Below are 20,327 nucleotides of genomic sequence, written 5' to 3'. Positions count from 1 at the left end.
CTGCTGGCCCCAACTAGAGAAGAGCCTGCCTAGCAACGAAGACCCAGCACAGCCATAAATAAAATAAATGTTTTTTAAAAATAGCGGAATTCTACAAGCTATTGATGTATGCAGCAAAAAAATTGCTGCGTGTATATCAAATGTCCAGGGAATTATTCTGAGTGAAAAAGAACCCAATCCTAAAAGGCTGCCTACTATATGATTCCATTTGCATAACATTCTTTAAGTGACAACATTTTGGAAATGACGGGTAGATTAATGATTGCCGGGGGCTATGATGGAGGAGGGAAGGAGTGGTTGTAAATACGAGGAATCCTTGGGTTGGAAACGTTGAATATGGTGGTGATTGCATGAGCCTACATAGGTGACAGAAATACCATAAACACAGAAATGAGTACAAATAAAACTGGGGACAAAGAAGTGAGATTGGTAGTTTGTATTTTTGTCAGTATCCCTGTTACGATTTTTTTGTTCTATAGTTTTGCAAAATGTCATCACTGGGGGAGACTGGATAAAGCCTACAAGGGATCTCTGTATTATTTCTTACAACTGCGTGTGAATTTACAATTATCTCCATAAAAAATAGTTGGGTTCTATTTGGTACTAAATGCATATGTGAACTCTATTTTATAAACTTTTTTTATATCCGAGAAAATAATCTGTTAAAGCAACATTTACCTTTTACCCTAAATAACCCCCGATTTCCCTGTTGGACATCTATCTTGTAAAATGCCCCTCTGCATCTTTTGCTCCGATGGCGTACACTTAATGAAGAGGAACTTGGCAACCTATGAATTATTAAAATAGGAAGCAGGAGATATTTCTCAGGCTGTCAAACTCTATTGGGCAGTGCCAAACATTTTTTTCACTTAATTCTCACCACAACCCTGTGAATAGGTACTGTTCTTATCTCTTTCATATAAGCAAGCAGAGGATCGAGTTTTAAAAAGTGATCATATGATCTTCCTCTTTACCACCCTAGGGAATCAAGAGTTTTGGAAGCATTGCCCTTAGTAATTTTTAAAAATTGTGGCAAAATACACATAACATAAAATTTACCATCTTGGGTTTCCTTGGTGGCTCAATGGTAAGGAATCCACCTGCCAATGGACAAATCTACATGCCATGGAGCAGCTAAGCCCATGGGCCACAACTACTGAGCCTGTTTAGAGCCCAGGAACTGCAACAGCTGAGGCCATGCACTGTAACTACTGAAACCTATGCGTCTAGAGCCCTTGCTCTGCAGTAAGAGAAGCCACTATAATGAGAAGCCCATGCAAGGCTATGAAGAGTAGCCCCTGTTCACTGCAACTAGAGAAGAGCTCTCGCAGCAACAAAGACCCAACACAGCCAAACATACATAAATAAAAAATTAAAAGAATTTACCATCCTAACCATTTTAAGTGTACAGTCCAATAGTGTATTGAACTATAAGTGTACGTATATTCACACGGTTGTGTGACCAATCTCCAGAACTGTTTTTCTAGTAGAAATAGAACTCAACACTCATTAAATGAAAACTCATTTCTCCTCGTCTAGCCCCTGGCAGGCACCATTAGACTTTTGATTTGTATGAATTTGGCTAGTCTAGATATGTCATGTAAATGGAACCATGGACTATTTGTCTTTTTGTTACTGGCTTATTTCACTAGGCATAATTCCAGGTTTCATCCACGTTGTAGCATGTGTCAGAATTTCTATTCTTAAAGAGTGTGATGAATATTCCTTTGTATACGTATTCCAAATGTATATACCACATTTGTTTTTCTGATCATCGGTTGATGGACAGTTGTGTTGCTTCCACCTTATAACTTTTGTGAATAATGGTGCTATGAATATGGGTATACAGATATCTCCTTGGGACCCTACTTTCAGTTCATTTGGTTTTGTACCTGGAAGTGAGGTTGCTAGATCATGCCATTTTTCTCATTTGAAAACCGTTTAGATAACAACCATGTTCTTAGGGTATGTCTTTGGCACCTTACTCCTTTTGTCTCTAAATTGGAGATGACAAGGTAGAAATTAACACAGGGTTGTGGTAATGGGTTTAAGTGCAGAGCAGGGTTTCTAAAAAAAAAAAAAAAAAAAAGTGCAGAGCAGGGTTTCTTTCTTTTAAATGGTAACTACCAAAGATGCAGGAGGTTAGTGAAAGACTTAATAGAACTTTGTCATGTAAGATCATATATTTAATTTTAAACAGTGTTTTGTGAAACATGTTATTTATTGCAGCTATTTTATTTAGTTGGAAATATTTCCAGTCGTTGTGAATGCCCTTCTTAAAAGGAAAGTCTTTTCTGTTTTAGGTTAATACAAAAGCTGAACCAGCAGACGATATTACAAGTTTCCTGTGGCAACTGGCATTGCTTGGCCCTTGCAGCTGGTAATGTAATGTTAAAATCTGTGCTAGTGTTGTGTTAATTTGGGAACCATTTCTCTTCGTGTTTTTATGTGATGTGATGTAACCGGATACATTTAACTAACTAGTTAGGGTCTATGCATTCCTGTTGGACAGCGACAGTTCTAAGACAGCCCTTGTGTAGCTCATACTTTTCTCAGGGTGTGGATGATGAAGAAGGTGGTTATCACCGTTCCACCTGTTCCACTGTTCCACCTCTCTCAGGGAAAGTCAGCAGGAGGCAAGACTGTTCATCAGTGTATTTGAACAGAGGATTGGTTTTTCTTAGCTACAACTCATATGGCTATTCCACCATAAAGCGCCCAAATAAATGAAGAAGATGAAGTTAGGAAAACCTAAGCCAACATATGCTGCTATATTCTGTTAGGATAAATTTGTGGGGAAGTCAGCACTAACACGTCCTGCTTGATTCTCTGTGCTGTTGTCCAGATCATAGCTGGACCCTGTGAAGTCCCGGGTCTCTTGGAGTCCTGGTATGGTCAGAACTAGTTGCCTTTGCTTAGTGCATCTAAGCCTGATAATTGGCCTGTTCAACACTGAACTGATTTAAACATTTAGTTTTTTCTTTGCATAAATATTAATAGCCTTTGAAGGTTGTTGATCTCTGTGTTGTCATGACAAGTGGGAGTTCTGATTGTGAGATTCTCACACCATGAAGTGTGTCTGCTTCCTTGCTCTTGGGTGTGTGTTGCAGGGGGGGCAACTAACAAATGAGCCCCGGGGGAACTCCGTTGTTCTAATAAGTTTATATTTGTGAATGGAACTTGTATGTTTCTGGTAATACCAGTTATCTTCTTCTGATTTCAGATGGCCAGTTCTTCACATGGGGGAGAAACAGCCATGGGCAGTTGGGCCTGGGGAAGGAGTTCCCTTCCCAAGCCAGTCCACAGAGGGTGAGGTCCCTGGAGGGGATCCCGCTGGCGCAGGTGGCCGCAGGAGGGGCCCACAGCTTTGCCCTGTCACTCTCAGGAGCTGTATTTGGCTGGGGGATGAATAATGCAGGGCAGCTCGGGCTCAGTGATGAGAAAGGTGGGTGAAGTCTTCACGTGGCCCTCTTAACTTCATTTGTTTAGTACATGCTTCCTGAGGAGCTTCTGTGTGCTTGCCCCGTGTCAGGCACTAAGGGTGCAGCAAGGACCAAAACAGATAATACCCTTGACTTAGTGGAGACTGCATGCTAATGGGCAGACACAGACAACAAACCAGTGTGTGTACAATGGAAACAGTGACAGATGTTGTTTTCATGGGCTCCAAAATCACTGTGGATGGTGACTGCAGCCATGAAATTAAAAGATGCTTGCTCCTTGGAAGAAAAGCTGTGACCAACCTTCGACAGCATATTAAAAAGCAGAGACATTACTTTGCCGACCGAGGTCCATCCAGTCAAAGCTATGGTTTTTCCAGTGGTCATGTATGGATGTGAGAGTTGGACCGTAAAGAAGGCTGAGCACTGAATAATTGATGCTTTTGAACTGTGGTGTTGGAGAAGACTCTTGAGACTCCTTTTGACAGCAAAGAGATGAAACCAGTCAGTTGTAAAGGAAATCAACCCTGAATATTCGTTGGAAGGACTGATGCTGAAGCTGAAGCTCCAATACTTTGGCCACCTGATGCGAAGAACTGAATCATTGGAAAAGACTCTGATGCTGGGAACGATTGAAGGCAACGGGAGAAGGGGGTGACAGAGGATGAGATGGTTGGATGGCATCACTGACTCAATGGACATGAGTTTGAGCAAGCTCCAGGAGATGGTGAAGGACAGGGAAACCTGGCGTGCTGCAGTCCGTGGGGTCTCAAGGAGTCAGACAGGACTGAACAAGAACAAATGTATGCAGTATGTCAGAGGCTTTGAGAGGAAAGTTTCCTATTTTACATAAGGTACCCAGGGAGGGCCTCTTGAATAAGATGTTTAGCAGAGCCCTGTAGGAAGTCCAGTAGAAGAGGAGGTGTTTAGAGGAGCTGGGTGAAAACTGTCCCCAGTCAGAGGGAACAGGGTGTGCAGAGGCTCTGATGTGGGAGGAATCATGGTAGGCTTGGGGATGAGATGAGCAGGGAGAAGAGGAGCGGAGCTGGAGCTCTGAGAGGAAGGGAGCCCCTGCAGTGTGGAGCCCTGAAGGACAGGGTAAGGATTTTGGCTTCTCTCAGTGAAAGAGGAAGACACCGAGGGTGTTGAGGAGAAGAGTAATCTGATTTGACTTTGCCTAGAATCGGTCCACGGGGAAGCTAGAAGACCACTTTGGAGGCAGTGGGAATAAAGATGGATTTTGAATATATTTTGAAGGTAGGGCCAGTTGTTTTTCCTCATTGTTGGATGTACTTTGAATTCAAGAAAGGAAAAAGTGGAAGGGTAAAGCTGCATTTATGAAATGAGGAAAACTGTATGGGGAAGTAGGGAGGAAGGCAGGCAGAGTCGGGGAGTATGGGGAACTGGGCTTTAAATATGTTAAAAATGAGATGTCTGTTAGACATCCAAGTGGAGGTTCAGTCAGCAAGCTGAAGAGGAGAATCAGGAATCAAGGGGGACCCAAAATTGAGGCTAAGAGAACTGTGCATATTTCATCTCAAAGACAGATGATACTGACTTTCTGATATTTCTCTTTTTCTAGATCGAGAGTCTCCTTGCCATGTGAAGCTCCTGCGAACACAGAAAGTCGTCTATATCAGTTGTGGAGAAGAACATACAGCAGTTCTTACAAAAGTAAGAGACTTCAGTATTCTGGTTGTTCTATGGTACTGTTATAATAAGGATGATTATCACTGCTTGATTATTTTTGATAGTGTCTTTTAGAGAGAGTAGGAATAGTATATAAAAATAATTCAATATCTATAACCTTCAAATACACATAGTGATATTCTGTGTTCCTAAGCTGTAATCAACATTGCAGGCAGAAATACCGATAAGCTCAGATGTGCAGATGATACTACCCTTATGGCAGAAAGTGAAGAGGAATTAAAGAACCTCTTGATGAAGGTGAAAGAGGAGAGTGAAAAAACTGTCTTAAAACTCAACATCCAAAAAATGAAGATCATGGCATCTGGTCCCATCACTTCATGTAAATAGATGGAGGTACAGTGGAAACAGTGAGAGACTTTATTTTCTTGGGTTCCAAAATCACTGTGGACGGTGACTGCAGCCATGAAATTAAAAGATACTTGCTCCTTGAAAGAAAAGCAATGACAAACCTAGACAGGATATTAAAAAGCAGAGATATTACTTTGCCAACAAAGATCTGTCTAGTCAAAGCTATGGTTTTTCCAGTAGTCATGTATGGACGTGAGAGTTGGACCATAAATAAAGCTGAGGACCTAAGAATGATGCCTTCCAACTGTGGTGCTGGAGAAGATTCTTGAGACTCCCTTTGACAGCAAAGAGACCGAAGCAGTCAATCCTAAAGGAAATCAACCCTGAATATTCACTGAAAGAACTGATGCTGATGCTGCAGTTCCAATACTTTGACCACTTGATATGAAGAGTCAAATCATTGGAAAAGATCCTGATGCTGGGAACAATTGAAGGCAGGGTGAGATGGTTGGATGGCATCACTGACTCAATGAACAAGAGTTTGAGCAAACCCTGGGAGATGGTGAAGGAGAGGGAAGCCTAGAGGGCTGCAGTCGATGGAGTCACAAAGAGTTGAACATGACTGAGCAACTGAATGACGAAAAAAGAAAGAGCAGTGTAATTAATGTTTTAACATTATTCAACCTATTTCTTTTGCTTCTAAGACAGTCATATCTAGAGAGAATGAAAAAGTATTTTTGTGTTGAACAAACTGTTATAGATTCACTTTAATAAAATGCTTTAGTGTTTGTTCAAGTACAGCTCTAAAAAAAAATCTTACTAAAGAATCTGTGGAGCATTTAATTTCTTACATAAGAATGGTCATGTAAAATTCATCTCATTTCACCTACCTTTTTCTCCTTTTTTTTGTGTTTCTGTTTATTAACATTGTTGTACTTTTAAACTACTTTTAAAATTTATATGTAGATGGCACACATTCCCTTGAACAGTACTGTCCTTGTTCCATAAAGATGTAGTCTTAAATTCTTTTTTAAAATTCTCTTTTCTATTTAGAGAACATTCCAAAGAAGTGATCTGTCTTAAGAGTCAAGCGGGCATAGTGTTCTTGTACAGACTGTTGTGATATGAATTTTGTATACAGAAGTTAAGAGGAGTGTATCCAAACTCAGAGACACAGTGCACTTATGTGGTGTTTGCTCCTTGTTAGAGTGGAGGTGTGTTTACCTTTGGTGCTGGTTCCTGTGGGCAACTTGGACATGATTCCATGAATGATGAGGTCAATCCAAGAAGAGTTCTGGAGCTGATGGGCAGTGAAGTCACTCAAATTGCTTGTGGCAGGTGAATGCTCCTAAGAAATTCCTCATATCTATTAAGACTCAGAAATGGATCTTGTCTGTGTAGTGATGTGGCTACTCCTAACCAGCGTTGTTTTAAGAAATCAACTGCATGCATACCTATGTTGAAAATTTGGAGAGAGTTCAATCTGAGCAGGGTGTGGTAAGGAAGGGTTTTAGAGAAGCAGAGCTACATGGGGCCAGTATAGTTCTTTGGGGATAAAGGATAGCCTGATGTGAGGGAGACATGTAGAAAGGAAAGTGAGAGAGCCTCAAAGAAATCTTGGAAATTTTGCTGATTTTCCCTGCCTCTTTCTGTTCATCCCCAATGCAGCAGGCCCTTAAACTCTTTCCAGGTCTTACCCCCATCCCAACGACCTAGTCTATCAGTGAAGGGCGGTATTATGAAGATCCAGCATTGCAAAAACAAGCACGTGTAAACATGAGGGGGTAGGCTTCTGGGGTTACCTGTAGGAATTACTGTGCTCACATGGTTGTTAAAAGTCAGTGTGTGTATTCATTCATTATCAGTAGAGCAATGCTGTTGGGTTAACTTATGTTATTTCCCCCAGACAACACACCCTAGCCTTTGTGCCTTCTTCTGGACTCATCTATGCATTTGGTTGTGGAGCCAGAGGTCAACTAGGAACTGGACACACTTGTAACGTCAAGTGCCCTTCTCCTGTGAAAGGTTACTGGGCCGCCCACAGTGGCCAGCTTTCAGCCAGAGCTGGTAAGAGTGATGTTTATTGAAATTTAATGGTGTTTTAAGTGCTAAAAACACTTGTTATAGAACATGTATTTGTTTTTTTTAACCTTCAGTTCTTTTGGAGGGAATAAATACGAGATATTCTAATGTCAGTCAACAAATATTTGAGCACTTACTATCTATAGTTGAGATTCTAGAGAATAAAGCAAAAATTCTATTTTGGCCATAAGGATTTTGATTGTGGTGTATACATTTTATTTACTATTGTTGCTAATAATGAAAATTTATATTTATTGAAGGCTTAACCAAGTTCCACTACCATGCTAAGCACTGAAAACAACGTTAAGAACTAGTAGCTGCTATCCCCATGTTGGAGATGAGGAAACTGAATCTTATGGAGGTTAAGTAGCTTGCCCAAAATGATGTAGATTCTGGGGGTAGAATTTAAACCCAGGCCCGCCTCTTTCTAAAACCTGTGTTCTTTTTAATTTCTAAAAATTTTACAGTTTAAAAAAGTTGCACTCAATTTACAGGTATCACAAAATATTGGCTATATTCCCTGTGTTGTACAAAACATCCTTGTAGGCTATCTCACCCTCAGTAGACTGTACCTACCACCCCCCCAACTCTGTACTGCCCCTCTCCCACCACCTGCCACTGCTAACCACTAGGTTGTTCTCTGTGAACTTTAAAGCCAGTACTTCTAATGCTTGAACTCTTGTTACCTTCCCTTTACGATTGCTATTTTGGTCACAATATGACATGAGTTTTTTTTCATGCCATTTCTGTTTCTTCTCTTAAAAAATAGTTAAGTAACACAGTGTTCATTTCACTGGAAATCAAAATAAGGCAGTCATTCAGTAAGAGTGACTTGAAGTAATAAATCCAGAAGCTTAAATGGAGATGGAGAGTCATTACAAAGAAGTGTGATTTAATAACTGATTTCGATTTTGAAGGCTATAAAGTGGCACAGTTATGGCTTAATCAGAATTTTAACAACATCAACCATAAGTACCCTTCTAGAGTATGAGAAACTTAAGTACAGGGAAGGCCTCCCTGATAACTGAGTTGGTAAAGAATCCACCTGCAATGCAGGAGACCCTGGTTCAGAGTCATTTCCTGTTTGTAAACCTGGCATATAGCACAGGATCTGGCACAACCTTTTCACTCAGTAAATATTCATGGAATGAATATATGAGCATCTAAGAATGTAGTGGAACTTGAAATGTAAAATAAACAAGATTTTGTTTTGATCATGTTCCCCAAAGTGGAAAAATGGCTAGGTGTCCTCTTATCTATCATTTATAAATTTCTTTTTCTCCAAGGCTAACATTTCTCTTTCTTTAACATTGTACTCATCTTAGGGAGCATATATTTAAGAAATACACCAACTTTTAAAAACTCCAGTATGTAGGTTAATTTTAAACCACAAAGTTTTCAAAGTTTAATTATAGGATAAAACTTATAATGTAAGTAGGTGAATTTCAATTTGTTATATAAATGCTGGTTTTAGGAACCTTCATGGTAATTTGGGAGCACAGTGTTCCTGAGAGAGGAAGTTTGAGCTGTGTCTTAAAGGATGGTTTGGACTTAGCCAGGTAGAGGGTGGTGAAGGGGTAGGCTGTGGTGAGTACCATGGAACTGCGCGATTCCAGGAGCACCTTTCCATCATGGTCTAGGGGGCGCCATTCCTGGAGAACATAGTGTGCTCTGGGGGTGGTAGAAGGGAAAGGCATGGAGGTGTGAAGCAGTGTGGCCCATTAGAATTGGGTGAGACGGTGGTCTGAGAGTGTCGCTGTGGGCGCAGTGTGATGGGAGGCAAAGCGGAAGCAGGACACGGAGGGCCATCTATCTGGCGAGCTTCATCCAAAGTGGCTGCAGACCTCCACACTCAGATGCTGTAAGTGGTGTCATAGCTGACGTTACGGTTTATAGTAGTGACTGTTTTAAACTTCAGTGTCATGACAGAGTTAGAATGAAAAAATAGAAACGAGGTCAGGACTAGCTGGCAGTTGGCAGGAGGAAGAGGGGGTTAGAGTGGAAGATACAGTTTTATATGTTTAGTTTTAACTGAAGTAGAAACAGTCCTGGGAAGAGAGCCAGGAGAGGAGGTTTCTTACTTCTCTGACATAATTAAATGAATAGGAAACCACTCGGAAACATATTTTGGAATGTTAGAAAAGGGGATCAAGGAAAAAGTTTAATTGTTGAAAAACATGCTCTTGAAAATTTTTTGACAGATCGCTTTAAATATCATATTGTTAAGCAGATCTTCTCTGGAGGAGACCAGACTTTTGTACTTTGCTCCAAATATGAGGTAAAATTTTCTTTTGACTATTATCTTGGGGGTGGAATAATGGTGAGCCAATATTTATTTTAATAAATAATAATTACATGAGAGCAGCATTACTCTTTGTTTCTACCAATTTTATATTATTAAAATAAGCTGACTAAACTTTGAAGTAATCTCCATTTTGTTTCCTTGAAGTGCCAATAATTTTCTTGGTATTTAATCACAGAGTTCTACTTTATAATTGAAAATTATTTATTTATATCTGGATTTGTCCCAAAAGAGACTTAAGGAGGCCTCAGAGAATTCATACTAACTTTGGAATTATTTGACTTTCTATTGTTTCCTTCCCTGTTAAGTAGCAACAAATGCTAGGTATTTGAGAACTCACTGGGCTTGTTTGATGTGATTGAGTATATACTGAATATAAGAGATGCCATTCAGATATCCTTTATTATTTACCGTCTGCTTATAAAACCACACTAAAATTTCCCTCAGGTTGTCTCCTGCATCCCTGTGGTGGGCGAATGACATTCTCTTAGGGTTGGAGGTGGAAGAGAACGTGGGCTAAGTATCCGTGTTGTTGTTCAGTTGCTAAGTTATGTCCGACTCTGCGACCAAGTGGACCTCAGCACACCAGGCTCCCCTGTCCTTCAGTATCTCCCAAAGTTTGCTCAGACTCATGTCCATTGAGTCGGTGATGCTATCCGTGACAGGGCTTTAATTCATTCCCCTCTTTTTGGATGAGAAAAATCATTCTGAAGTGAGCACCACAGGTTTGTTTTCTGTCCTCTGCACCCTGCTGCTCTTGTGCTCCTCTCCTCTCTCCCTCCCTCCCCTTCCCTTCCCCTGACCCTTCTTTTATTCAGTCAGCGCTTGGGGAGGATTAGCCATATGTAGTACATTGATCCTCACCCTCCCCTGGAAGAGCAGGGAAGGGCTGCTGGTGATGACAAAGGAATCAGAGTAGCTTGGGAAGAAAAATGAAGTTCTGTGGACACAAGGGGCCCTATTGGTGCTGGAAGCTATCCCCATTACTCTGATACTGTGCCATCTCTCAACACATGATATTCTTGCCTTCTAGTCAGTATCATTCTTTGACTTCGATAGAAAAGGTTGTGGTGGAGTCTGAGGCTGCAGGTTGGATAGCTGATACTGATGTTAGATATTATCCAGGTCAGGATGCTGCAGAAGGTTCTGTTGAGTGCAGCCATCTGGGCTGAGTTGGAGATGTTGCTTCAGACCTATTTTAGGCCCAGCTTCAGTGCTTCACAGAGAAACCTTGAGAAAAGCTGAAACTATTCTTTGTTTTTTTAACATGCCAGTAAGGCAAAATATGAAAAGCCCTGAATCTTTGTGGGATAATTACTTTGTGTCCACAAGTAGTACAGTCTGAAGTATTCCTTTCTCTAAGAAAGTGGTTTGATTAATCAACTTTAATTTTGCTGTGAAATTCAGTGTAAAACTTAGTTTCATTCCTTTTGTAAATATGGTATCTGATATATGTAGTTGAATTTTAAATTTACTGTAATTAACATTGTTGAAACCAGAAAACTAAACATTGATGAGAAGGAAGTGAAAGTAGCATATTGTTGTAGAAACAGGGCAGGTTAAAGTTTAAACAACTGGAAGAGTGGTATGCATTAAAAATGTAAGATAAAGAAAAAAGCAATGAAAATAGAATATGACTTAGAAAGGTATTGCTCTTTCTTACAAACACTGAAACCCGTACACTTTTATTTAAGCTATTAAGCCTAGGTATTTGTTTAGATGCAGAGACTGGTCAAAATATGTGTTTCCTCTGTTACCGTGACACATGAAGAATCTCTTAATGACCCAAGAAAAAGCATCTGTGTAGTGACATACTCCATTTTTATAAGACACTCTTAAGATTTACTTCAGTTCAGTTCAGTCCTCAGTTGTGTCCAACACCTTGCGACCCCATGGACTGCAGCATGCTGGGCTTCCCTCTCCATCACCAGCTGCCAGAGCCTACTCAAACTCATGTCCATTGAGTCAGTGATGCCACTCAACCATCTCATCCTTTGTCGTCCCCTTCTCCTCCTTCCTTCAATCTTTTGCAGCATAAGGGTCTTTTCCAGTGAGTTGGTTCTTTGCATCAGGTGGCCCAAGTGTTGGAGTTTCAGACTCAACATCAGTCCTTCCAATGAATATTCAGGACTGATTTCCTTTAGGATTGACTGGTTGGATCTCCTTGCAGTCCATGGGACTCTTAAGAGTCTTCTCTAGCACCACAGTTCAAAAGCATCAGTTCTTTGGTGCTCAGCTTTCTTTATAGTCCAACTCTCACATCCATACATGACTACTGGAAAAACCATAGCTTTGACTAGACGGACCTTAGTTGGTAAAGTAATGTCTCTGCTTTTTAATAAGCTGTCTACGTTGGTCATAGCTTTTCTTCCAAGGAGCAAGCGTCTTTTAATGTCATGGCTGCAGTCACCAGCTGCAGTGATTTTGGAGCCCCCAGAAATAAAGTCTGTCATTGTTTCCCCATCTATTTGCCATTAAGTGATTGGACTGGATGCCATGATCTTAGTTTTCTGAATGTTGAGTTCTAAGCCAACTTTTTCACTCTTTCCCTGTCATCAAGAGGCTCTTTAGTTCTTCTTCGCTTTCTGCCATAAGGGTGGTATTATCTGCATATCTGAGGTTATTGATATTTTTCCTGGCAATCTTGATTCCAGCTCGGGCTTCATCCAGCCTGGCATTTCACATAATGTACTCTGCATATAAGTTAAATCAGCAGAGTGAAAATATGCAGCCTTGACATACTCCTTTCCTGATTTGGAACCAGTCTGTTGTTCCATGTCCAGTTCTAACTGTTGCTTCTTGACCTGCATACAGATTTCTCAGGAGGTGGGTCAGGTGGCCTGTTATTCCCATCTCTTTTAAGAATTTTCCAAAGTTTGTTGTGATTCACACAGTCAAAGCCTTTGGCATAGTCAATAAATAAAAAGTAGATGTTTTTCTAGAACTCTCTTGCTTTTGTGATGATCCAGTGGATGTTGGCAATTTGATCTCTGGTTCCTCTGTTTTTTCTAAAACCAGCTTGAACATCTGGAAGTTCATGGTTCATGTATTGCTGAAGCCTGGCTTGGAGAATTTTGAGCATTACTTTGCTAGCATGTGAGATGAGTGCAATTGTGCAGTAGTTTGAACATTCTTTGGCATTGCTTTTCTTTGGGATTGTAATGAAAACTGACCTTTTCCAGTCATGTGGCCACTGCTGAGTTTTCCAAATTTGCTGGCATATTGAGTGCAGCACTTTCACAGCATCATCTTTTAGGATTTGAAATAGCTCAACTGGAACTCCATCACCTCTACCAGCTTTGTTTGTACCGATGCTTCGTAAGGCCCACTTGACTTAGCATTCAGGGATGTCTGGCTCTAGGTGAGTGATCACACCATCGTGGTTATCTGGGTCATGAAGCTCTTTTTGTATAGCTCTTCTGTGTATTCTTGGCACCTCTTTTTAATCTTTTCTGCTTCTGTTAAGTCCATGCCATTTCTGTCCTTTATTGTGCTCATCTTTGGATGAAATGTTCTCTTGGTAGCTCTGATTTTCTTTCTTTTTTTTTTTTTTTCATTTATTTTTATTAGTTGGAGGCTAATTACTCTACAACATTGTAGTGGGTTTTGTCATACATTGACATAAATCAGCCATGGAGTTACATGTATTCCCCATCCCGATACCCGCTCCCACCTCCCTCTCCACCCGATTCTTCTGGGTCTTCCCAGTGCACCAGGCCCGAGCACTTGTCTCGTGCATCCCACCTGGGCTGGTGATCTGTTTCCCTATAGATAATATACATGCTGTTCTCTCGAAACATCCCACCCTTGTCTTCTCCCACAGAGTCCAAAAGTCTGTTCTATACATCTGTGTCTCTTTTTCTGTTTTGCTTATAGGGTTATCATTCCCATCTTTCTGAATTCCATATATATGTGTTAGTATGCTATAATGTTCTTTATCTTTCTGGCTTACTTCACTCTGTATAATGGGCTCCAGTTTCATCCATCTCATTAGAACTGATTCAGATGAATTCTTTTTAACAGCTGAGTAATATTCCATTGTGTATATGTACCACAGCTTCCTTATCCATTCGTCTGCTGATGGGCATCTAGGTGGCTTCCATGTCCTGGCTATTATAAACAGTGCTGCGATGAACATTGGGGTGCACGTGTCTCTTTCAGATCTGGTTTCCTCCATGTGTATGCCCAGAAGTGGTATTGCTGGGTCATATGGCAGTTCTATTTCCAGTTTTTTAAGAAATCTCCACACTGTTTTCCATAGTGGCTGTACTAGCTTGCATTCCCACCAACAGTGTAAGAGGCTTCCCTTTTCTCCACACCCTCTCCAGCATTTATTGCTTGTAGACTTTTGGATAGCAGCCATCCTGACTGGCGTGTAATGGTACCTCATTGTGGTTTTGATTTGCATTTCTCTGATAATGAGTGATGTTGAGCATCTTTTCAGGTGTTTGTTAGCCATCTGTATGTCTTCTTTGGAGAAATGTCTGTTTAGTTCTTTGGCCCATTTTTTGATTGGGTCATTTATTTTTCTGGAATTGAGCTTCAGGAGTTGCTTGTATATTTTTGAGATTAATCCTTTGTCTGTTTCTTCGTTTGCTATTATTTTCTCCCAATCTGAGGGCTGTCTTTTCACCTTGCTTATAGTTTCCTTTGTTGTGCAAAAGCTTTTACGTTTCATTAGGTCCCATTTGTTTATTTTTGCTTTTATTCCCAATATTCTGGGAGGTGGGTCATAGAGGATCCTGCTGTGATTTATGTCAGAGAGTGTTTTGCCTATGTTCTCCTCTAGGAGTTTTATAGTTTCTGGTCTTACATTTAGATCTTTAATCCATTTTGAGTTTATTTTTGTGTATGGTGTTAGAAAGTGTTCTAGTTTCATTCTTTTACAAGTGGTTGACCAGTTTTCCCAGCACCACTTGTTAAAGAGGTTGTCTTTTTTCCATTGTATATCCTTGCTTCCTTTGTCAAAGATAAGGTGTCCATAGGTTCGTGGATTTATCTCTGGGCTTTCTATTTTGTTCCGTTGATCTATATTTCTGTCTTTGTGCCAGTACCATACTGTCTTGATGACTGTGGCTTTGTAGTAGAGTCTGAAGTCAGGCAGGTTGATTCCTCCAGTTCCATTCTTCTTTCTCAAGATTACTTTGGCTATTCGAGGTTTTTTGTATTTCCATACAAATTGTGAAATTTTTTGCTCTAGTTCTGTGAAAAATGCCATTGGTAGCTTGATAGGGATTGCATTGAATCTATAGATTGCTTTGGATAGTGTAGCCATTTTGACAATAATGATTCTTCCAATCCATGAACATGGTAAGTTTCTCCATCTGTTTGTGTCCTCTCTGATTTCTTTCATCAGTGTTTTATAGTTTTCTATGTATAGGTCTCTTGTTTCTTTAGGTAGATATACTCCTAAATATTTTATTCTTTTTGTTGCAATGGTGAATGGTATTGTTTCCTTAATTTCTTTTTCTGTTTTCTCATTGTTAGTGTATAGGAATGCAAGGGATTTCTGTGTGTTAATTTTATATCCTGCAACTTTACTATGTTCGTTGATTAGCTCTAGTAATTTTCTGGTAGAGTCTTTAGGGTTTTCTACATAGAGGATCATGTCATCTGCAAACAGTGCAAGTTTCACTTCTTCTTTTCCTATCTGGATTCCTTTTACTTCTTTTTCTGCTCTGATTGCCGTGGCCAAAACTTCCAAAACTATGTTGAATAGTAGTGGTGAGAGTGGGCACCCTTGTCTTGTTCCTGATTTCAGGGGAAATGCTTTCAGTTTTTCACCATTGAGGGTAATGCTTGCTGTGGGTTTGTCATATATAGCTTTTATTATGTTGAGGTATGTTCCTTCTATTCCTGCTTTCTGGAGCGTTTTAATCATAAATGGGTGTTGAATTTTGTCAAAGGCTTTCTCCTCATCTATTGAGATAATCATATGGTTTTTATCTTTCAATTTGTTAATGTGGTGTATTACATTGATTGATTTGCAGGTATTAAAGAACCCTTGCATTCCTGGGATAAAGCCCACTTAGTCATGGTGTATGATTTTTTTTAATATGTTGTTGGATTCTGTTTGCTAGAATTTGGTTAAGGATTTTTGCATCTATGTTCATCAGTGATATTGGCCTGTAGTTTTCTTTTTTTGTGGCATCTTTGTCTGGTTTTGGAATTAGGGTGATGGTGGCCTCATAGAATGAGTTTGGAAGTTTACCTTCTTATGCAATTTTCTGGAAGAGTTTGAGTAAGACTGGTGTTAGCTCTTCTCTAAATTTTTGGTAGAATTCAGCTGTGAAGCCATCTGGTCCTGGGCTTTTGTTTGCTGGAAGATTTCTGATTACAGTTTCGATTTCCTTGCTTGTGATGGCTCTGTTAAGATCTTTTATTTCTTCCTGGTTCAGTTTTGGAAAGTTATACTTTTCTAAGAATTTGTCCATTTCTTCCAAGTTGTCCATTTTATTGGCATAGAGCTGCTGGTAGTAGTCTCTTATGATCCTTTGTATTTCAGTGTTGTCTGTTGTGATCTCTCCATTTTCATTTCTAATTTTGTTAATTTGGTTCTTCTCTCTTTGTTTCTTAATGAGTCTTGCTAATGGTTTGTCAATTTTGTTTATTTTTTCAAAAAACCAGCTTTTAGCTTTGTTGATTTTTGCTATGATCTCTTTAGTTTCTTTTGCATTTATTTCTGCCCTAATTTTTAAGATTTCTTTCCTTCTACTAACCCTGGGGTTCTTCATTTCTTCCTTCTCTAATTGCCTTAGATATAGAGTTAGGTTATTTATTTGACTTTTTTCTTGTTTCTTGAGGTAAGCCTGTAATGCTATGAACCTTCCCCTTAGCACTGCTTTTACAGTGTCCCATAGGTTTTGGGTTGTTGTGTTTTCATTTTCATTCATTTCTATGCATATTTTGATTTCTTTTTTTATTTTTTCTATGATTTGTTGGTTATTCAGAAGCATGTTATTTAGCCTCCATATGTTTGAATTTTTAACAATTTTTTTTCCTGTAATTGAGATCTAATCTTACTGCACTGTGGTCAGAAAAGATGACTGGAATGATTTCAATTTTTTTGAATTTTCCAAGACTAGATTTATGGCCCAGGATGTGATCTCTTCTGGAGAAGGTTCCGTGTGCACTTGAGAAAAAGGTGAAGTTGATTGTTTTGGGGTGAAATGTCCTATAGATATCAATTAGGTCCAGCTGGTCCATTGTGTCATTTAAGGTTTGTGTTTCCTTGTTAATTTTTTGTTTAGTTGATCTATCCATAGTTGTGAGTGGGGTATTAAAGTCTCCCACTATTATTGTGTTACTGTTGATTTCCTCTTTCATACTTGTTAGCGTTTGCCGTACATATTGCAGTGCTCCTATGTTGGGTGCATATATATTTATAATTGTTATATCTTCTTCTTGGATTGATCCTTTGATCATTATGTAGTGTCCTTCTTTGTCTCTTTTCACATCCTTTATTTGAAAGTCTATTTTATCTGATATGAGTATTGCGACTCCTGCTTTCTTTTGGTCTCCGTTTGCGTGAAATATTTTTTTCCAGCCCTTCACTTTTAGTCTGTATGTGTCTCTTGTTTCGAGGTGGGTCTCTTGTAGACAGCATATATAGGGGTCTTGTTTTTGTATCCATTCAACCAGTCTTTGTCTTTTGGTTGGGGCATTCAACCCATTTACATTTAAGGTAATTATTGATAGGTGTGGTCCCATTGCCATTTACTTTGTTGTTTTGGGTTCACGTTTATACAGCCTTTCTGCGTTTCCTGTCTAGAGAAGATCCTTTAGCATTTGTTGAAGAGCTGGTTTGGTGGTGCTGAATTCTCTCAGCTTTTGCTTGTCTGTAAAGCTTTTGAATTCTCCTTCATATCTGAATGAGATCCTTGCTGGATACAGTAATCTAGGTTGTAGGTTATTCTCTTTCATTACTTTCAGTACGTCCTGCCATTCCCTTCTGGCCTGGAGGGTTTCTATTGATAGATCAGCTGTTATCCTTATGGGAATCCCTTTGTGTGTTATTTGTTGTTTTTCCCTTGTTGCTTTTAATATTTGTTCTTTGTGTTTGATCTTTGTTAATTTGATTAATATGTGTCTTGGGGTGTTTCGCCTTGGGTTTATCCTGTTTGGGACTCTCTGGGTTTCTTGGACTTGGGTGGCTATTTCCTTCCCCATTTTAGGGAAGTTTTCAGCTATTATCTCCTCGAGTATTTTCTCATGGCCTTTCTTTTTGTCTTTTTCTTCTGGGACTCCTATGATTCTAATGTTGGGGCGTTTCACATTGTCCCAGAGGTTCCTGAGGTTGTCCTCATTTCTTTTGATTCTTTTTTCCTCTCTGCTTCATTTATTTCCACCATTTTATCTTCTACCTCACTTATCCTATCTTCTGTCTCCATTGTTCTACTCTTGGTTCCCTCCATAGTGTTTTTGATCTCATTTATTGCATTATTCATTTTTAATTGACTCTTTTTTATTTCTTCTAGGTCTTTATTAAAGATTTCTTGCATCTTCTCAATCTTTGTCTCCAGGCTATTTATCTGTAACTCCATTTTGTTTTCAAGATTTTGGATCATTTTTATTATCATTATTCTAAATTCTTTTTCAGGTAGATTCCCTATCTCCTCCTCTTTTGTTTGACTTGGTGGGCATTTTTTATGTTCCTTTACCTGTTGGGTATTTCTCTGCCTTTTCATCTTGTTTAGATTGCTGTGTCTGGAGTGGGCTTTCTGTATTCTGGAGGTCTGTGGTTCCTTTTTATTGTGGAAGTTTTACCCAGTGGGTGGGGTTGGATGATTAACTTGTCAAGGTTTCCTGGTTAGGGAAGCTTGCGTCAGTGTTCTGGTGCGTGGAACTAGATTCTTCTCTCTGGAGTGCAATGGAGTGCCCAGTAATGAGTTTTGAGATGCGTCTATGTGTTAGCTGTGACTTTGGGCAGCCTTTATGTTGACGCTCAGGACTATGTTCCTGCGTTGCTGGAGAACTTGCGTGGTATGTCTTGCTCTGAAACTTATTGGCTCTTGGGTGGTGGTTGGTTTCAGTGTAAGTATGGAGGCTTTTGGATGGTCTCTTATTACTTAATGTTCCGTGTAGTCAGGAGTTTTCTGGTGTTCTAAGGTTTTGGGCTTAAGTTTCCTGACTCTGGATTTCAGTTTTATTCTTCCAGTAGTCTCAAGACTTCTCCAACTATACAGCACTGATAATAAAACTTCTAGGTTAATGGTGAAAAGATTCTCTGCCTTGAGGGACACTCAGAGAGGTTCAGAGAGTTACATGAAAAAGAGGAGAGGGAGGAGGGAGATAGAGATGAGCAGGAGGAGAAAAAGGGGGACTCAAGAGGAGAGAGACAGATCTACGCAGTTGTCTGTTCCCAGAGTGTTCTCCGTAGCCCAGACACCCAGAAAGATTCACAGAATTGGATTGGGAAGAGAAGGGGAAAGGAGGAAATAGAGTTGTTCTGAGGTAGAAAACGGAGAGTCAAAAGTGGGAGAGAGTAATCAACACACTCCTGAGTAAAAATGGGAACTGAATATTGGATTCTTAAATGTCCAAAATTTATATCACATACTGAAAAACAAAGATTAAAAATCTAGAGTAGAGGTTAGACTCTTAAAAATACAGTATTAAAAACAAAAACAAAAACACAAAAAATTTTAGAAATATATATGAAGTTCAGTTTAAAAAATAGGGCTTCTCTTTTTTTTTTTGCAAGGTTATAGTGAAATGAAAATGAAAATTAAGGAGTAGTAGAGGAGTAATAGAGGACTTTAAAAGGAAATAAGAGAAAATAAACGAAAAAAAATTTTTCCTAATTAAAAAAATTGTAAAAATCTATGAAAATGAAAGTTAAGGAGTAATGTGGGAGTAATAGGGAATTTTCAAAGAAAATAAAAGAGAAAAAATAAAAAAGAAAATTTTTTTAATTAAAAAAAAAAAAAGTAAAAATATATCTAGGAATTTCTTTGGAGTTGTTGCTGTCAGTGTGGGTTCGGTTCCGTTTTAGATAGCTCCTCGTTCCAGCTTACAGTTCTCGATATCTACAGGCCCCTTCCGGTGTGGTCAGTGTTACCTACAGGGATTTTAATCTGTTGCACCAGTCCCTTCTGAAGCGGTTCCCTCTGTTTATTTGGCTTCTGTTTGCCGGTCTCTTCAGTGGCTAATTTCTGCCCTGACACAGGCGGGCGCAGGTGGTCTCTTGTTCAGGTTCGCTAGTTCCGTTGCGCTGCGGGGAGGGGCTGGCGCTGCTTTCCCCGTCTACACTGCTCAGGCTCCCGGCTGCTCTATATGGAGCGTGCCCTGCGCTGCGTGCGGTTCCAGCCCTCGGGTGTTCCACAAAAGCAGGGACTCAGCTGCGCCTGCATTTTGTGCCTTCCCCGTCTGAGCGGCTCAGGCAGCCAGGAGCTTGATGGGCGCACTCTCCCCGGTGCGGCGCGCCTTCTCCCCTCCGCGTCCCCAGCCCCAGTCCCCGCCTGCGCCCTGTGTCTAGCCTCGACCCTCCCTGCGGATGTCGACCA

General features: G+C 39.9%; 1 protein-coding gene across 4 annotated transcripts in view; it reads left to right on the top strand.

Annotated features, from left to right (window-relative positions):
- HERC3 (HECT and RLD domain containing E3 ubiquitin protein ligase 3) overlaps positions 1-20,327 on the top strand; it is a 189,377-nt gene that overhangs the window by 99,294 nt on the left and 69,756 nt on the right. For all 4 annotated transcript variants that reach the window (XM_061164417.1, XM_061164418.1, XM_061164415.1 and 1 more), the window contains 6 exons: positions 2,304-2,380; positions 3,224-3,445; positions 5,023-5,114; positions 6,646-6,776; positions 7,345-7,505; positions 9,722-9,798. In XM_061164417.1, coding sequence (XP_061020400.1) covers positions 2,304-2,380; positions 3,224-3,445; positions 5,023-5,114; positions 6,646-6,776; positions 7,345-7,505; positions 9,722-9,798 — 760 coding nt within the window. The remainder of the gene's footprint in view (positions 1-2,303; positions 2,381-3,223; positions 3,446-5,022; positions 5,115-6,645; positions 6,777-7,344; positions 7,506-9,721; positions 9,799-20,327) is intronic.

Source organism: Dama dama, chromosome 17 (genome assembly GCF_033118175.1).
Source record: "Dama dama isolate Ldn47 chromosome 17, ASM3311817v1, whole genome shotgun sequence".
NCBI lineage: Eukaryota > Metazoa > Chordata > Mammalia > Artiodactyla > Cervidae > Dama > Dama dama.
The sequence above is the reverse complement of the archived record's forward strand: the minus strand, read 5'-3'. Positions and strand labels throughout refer to the sequence as shown.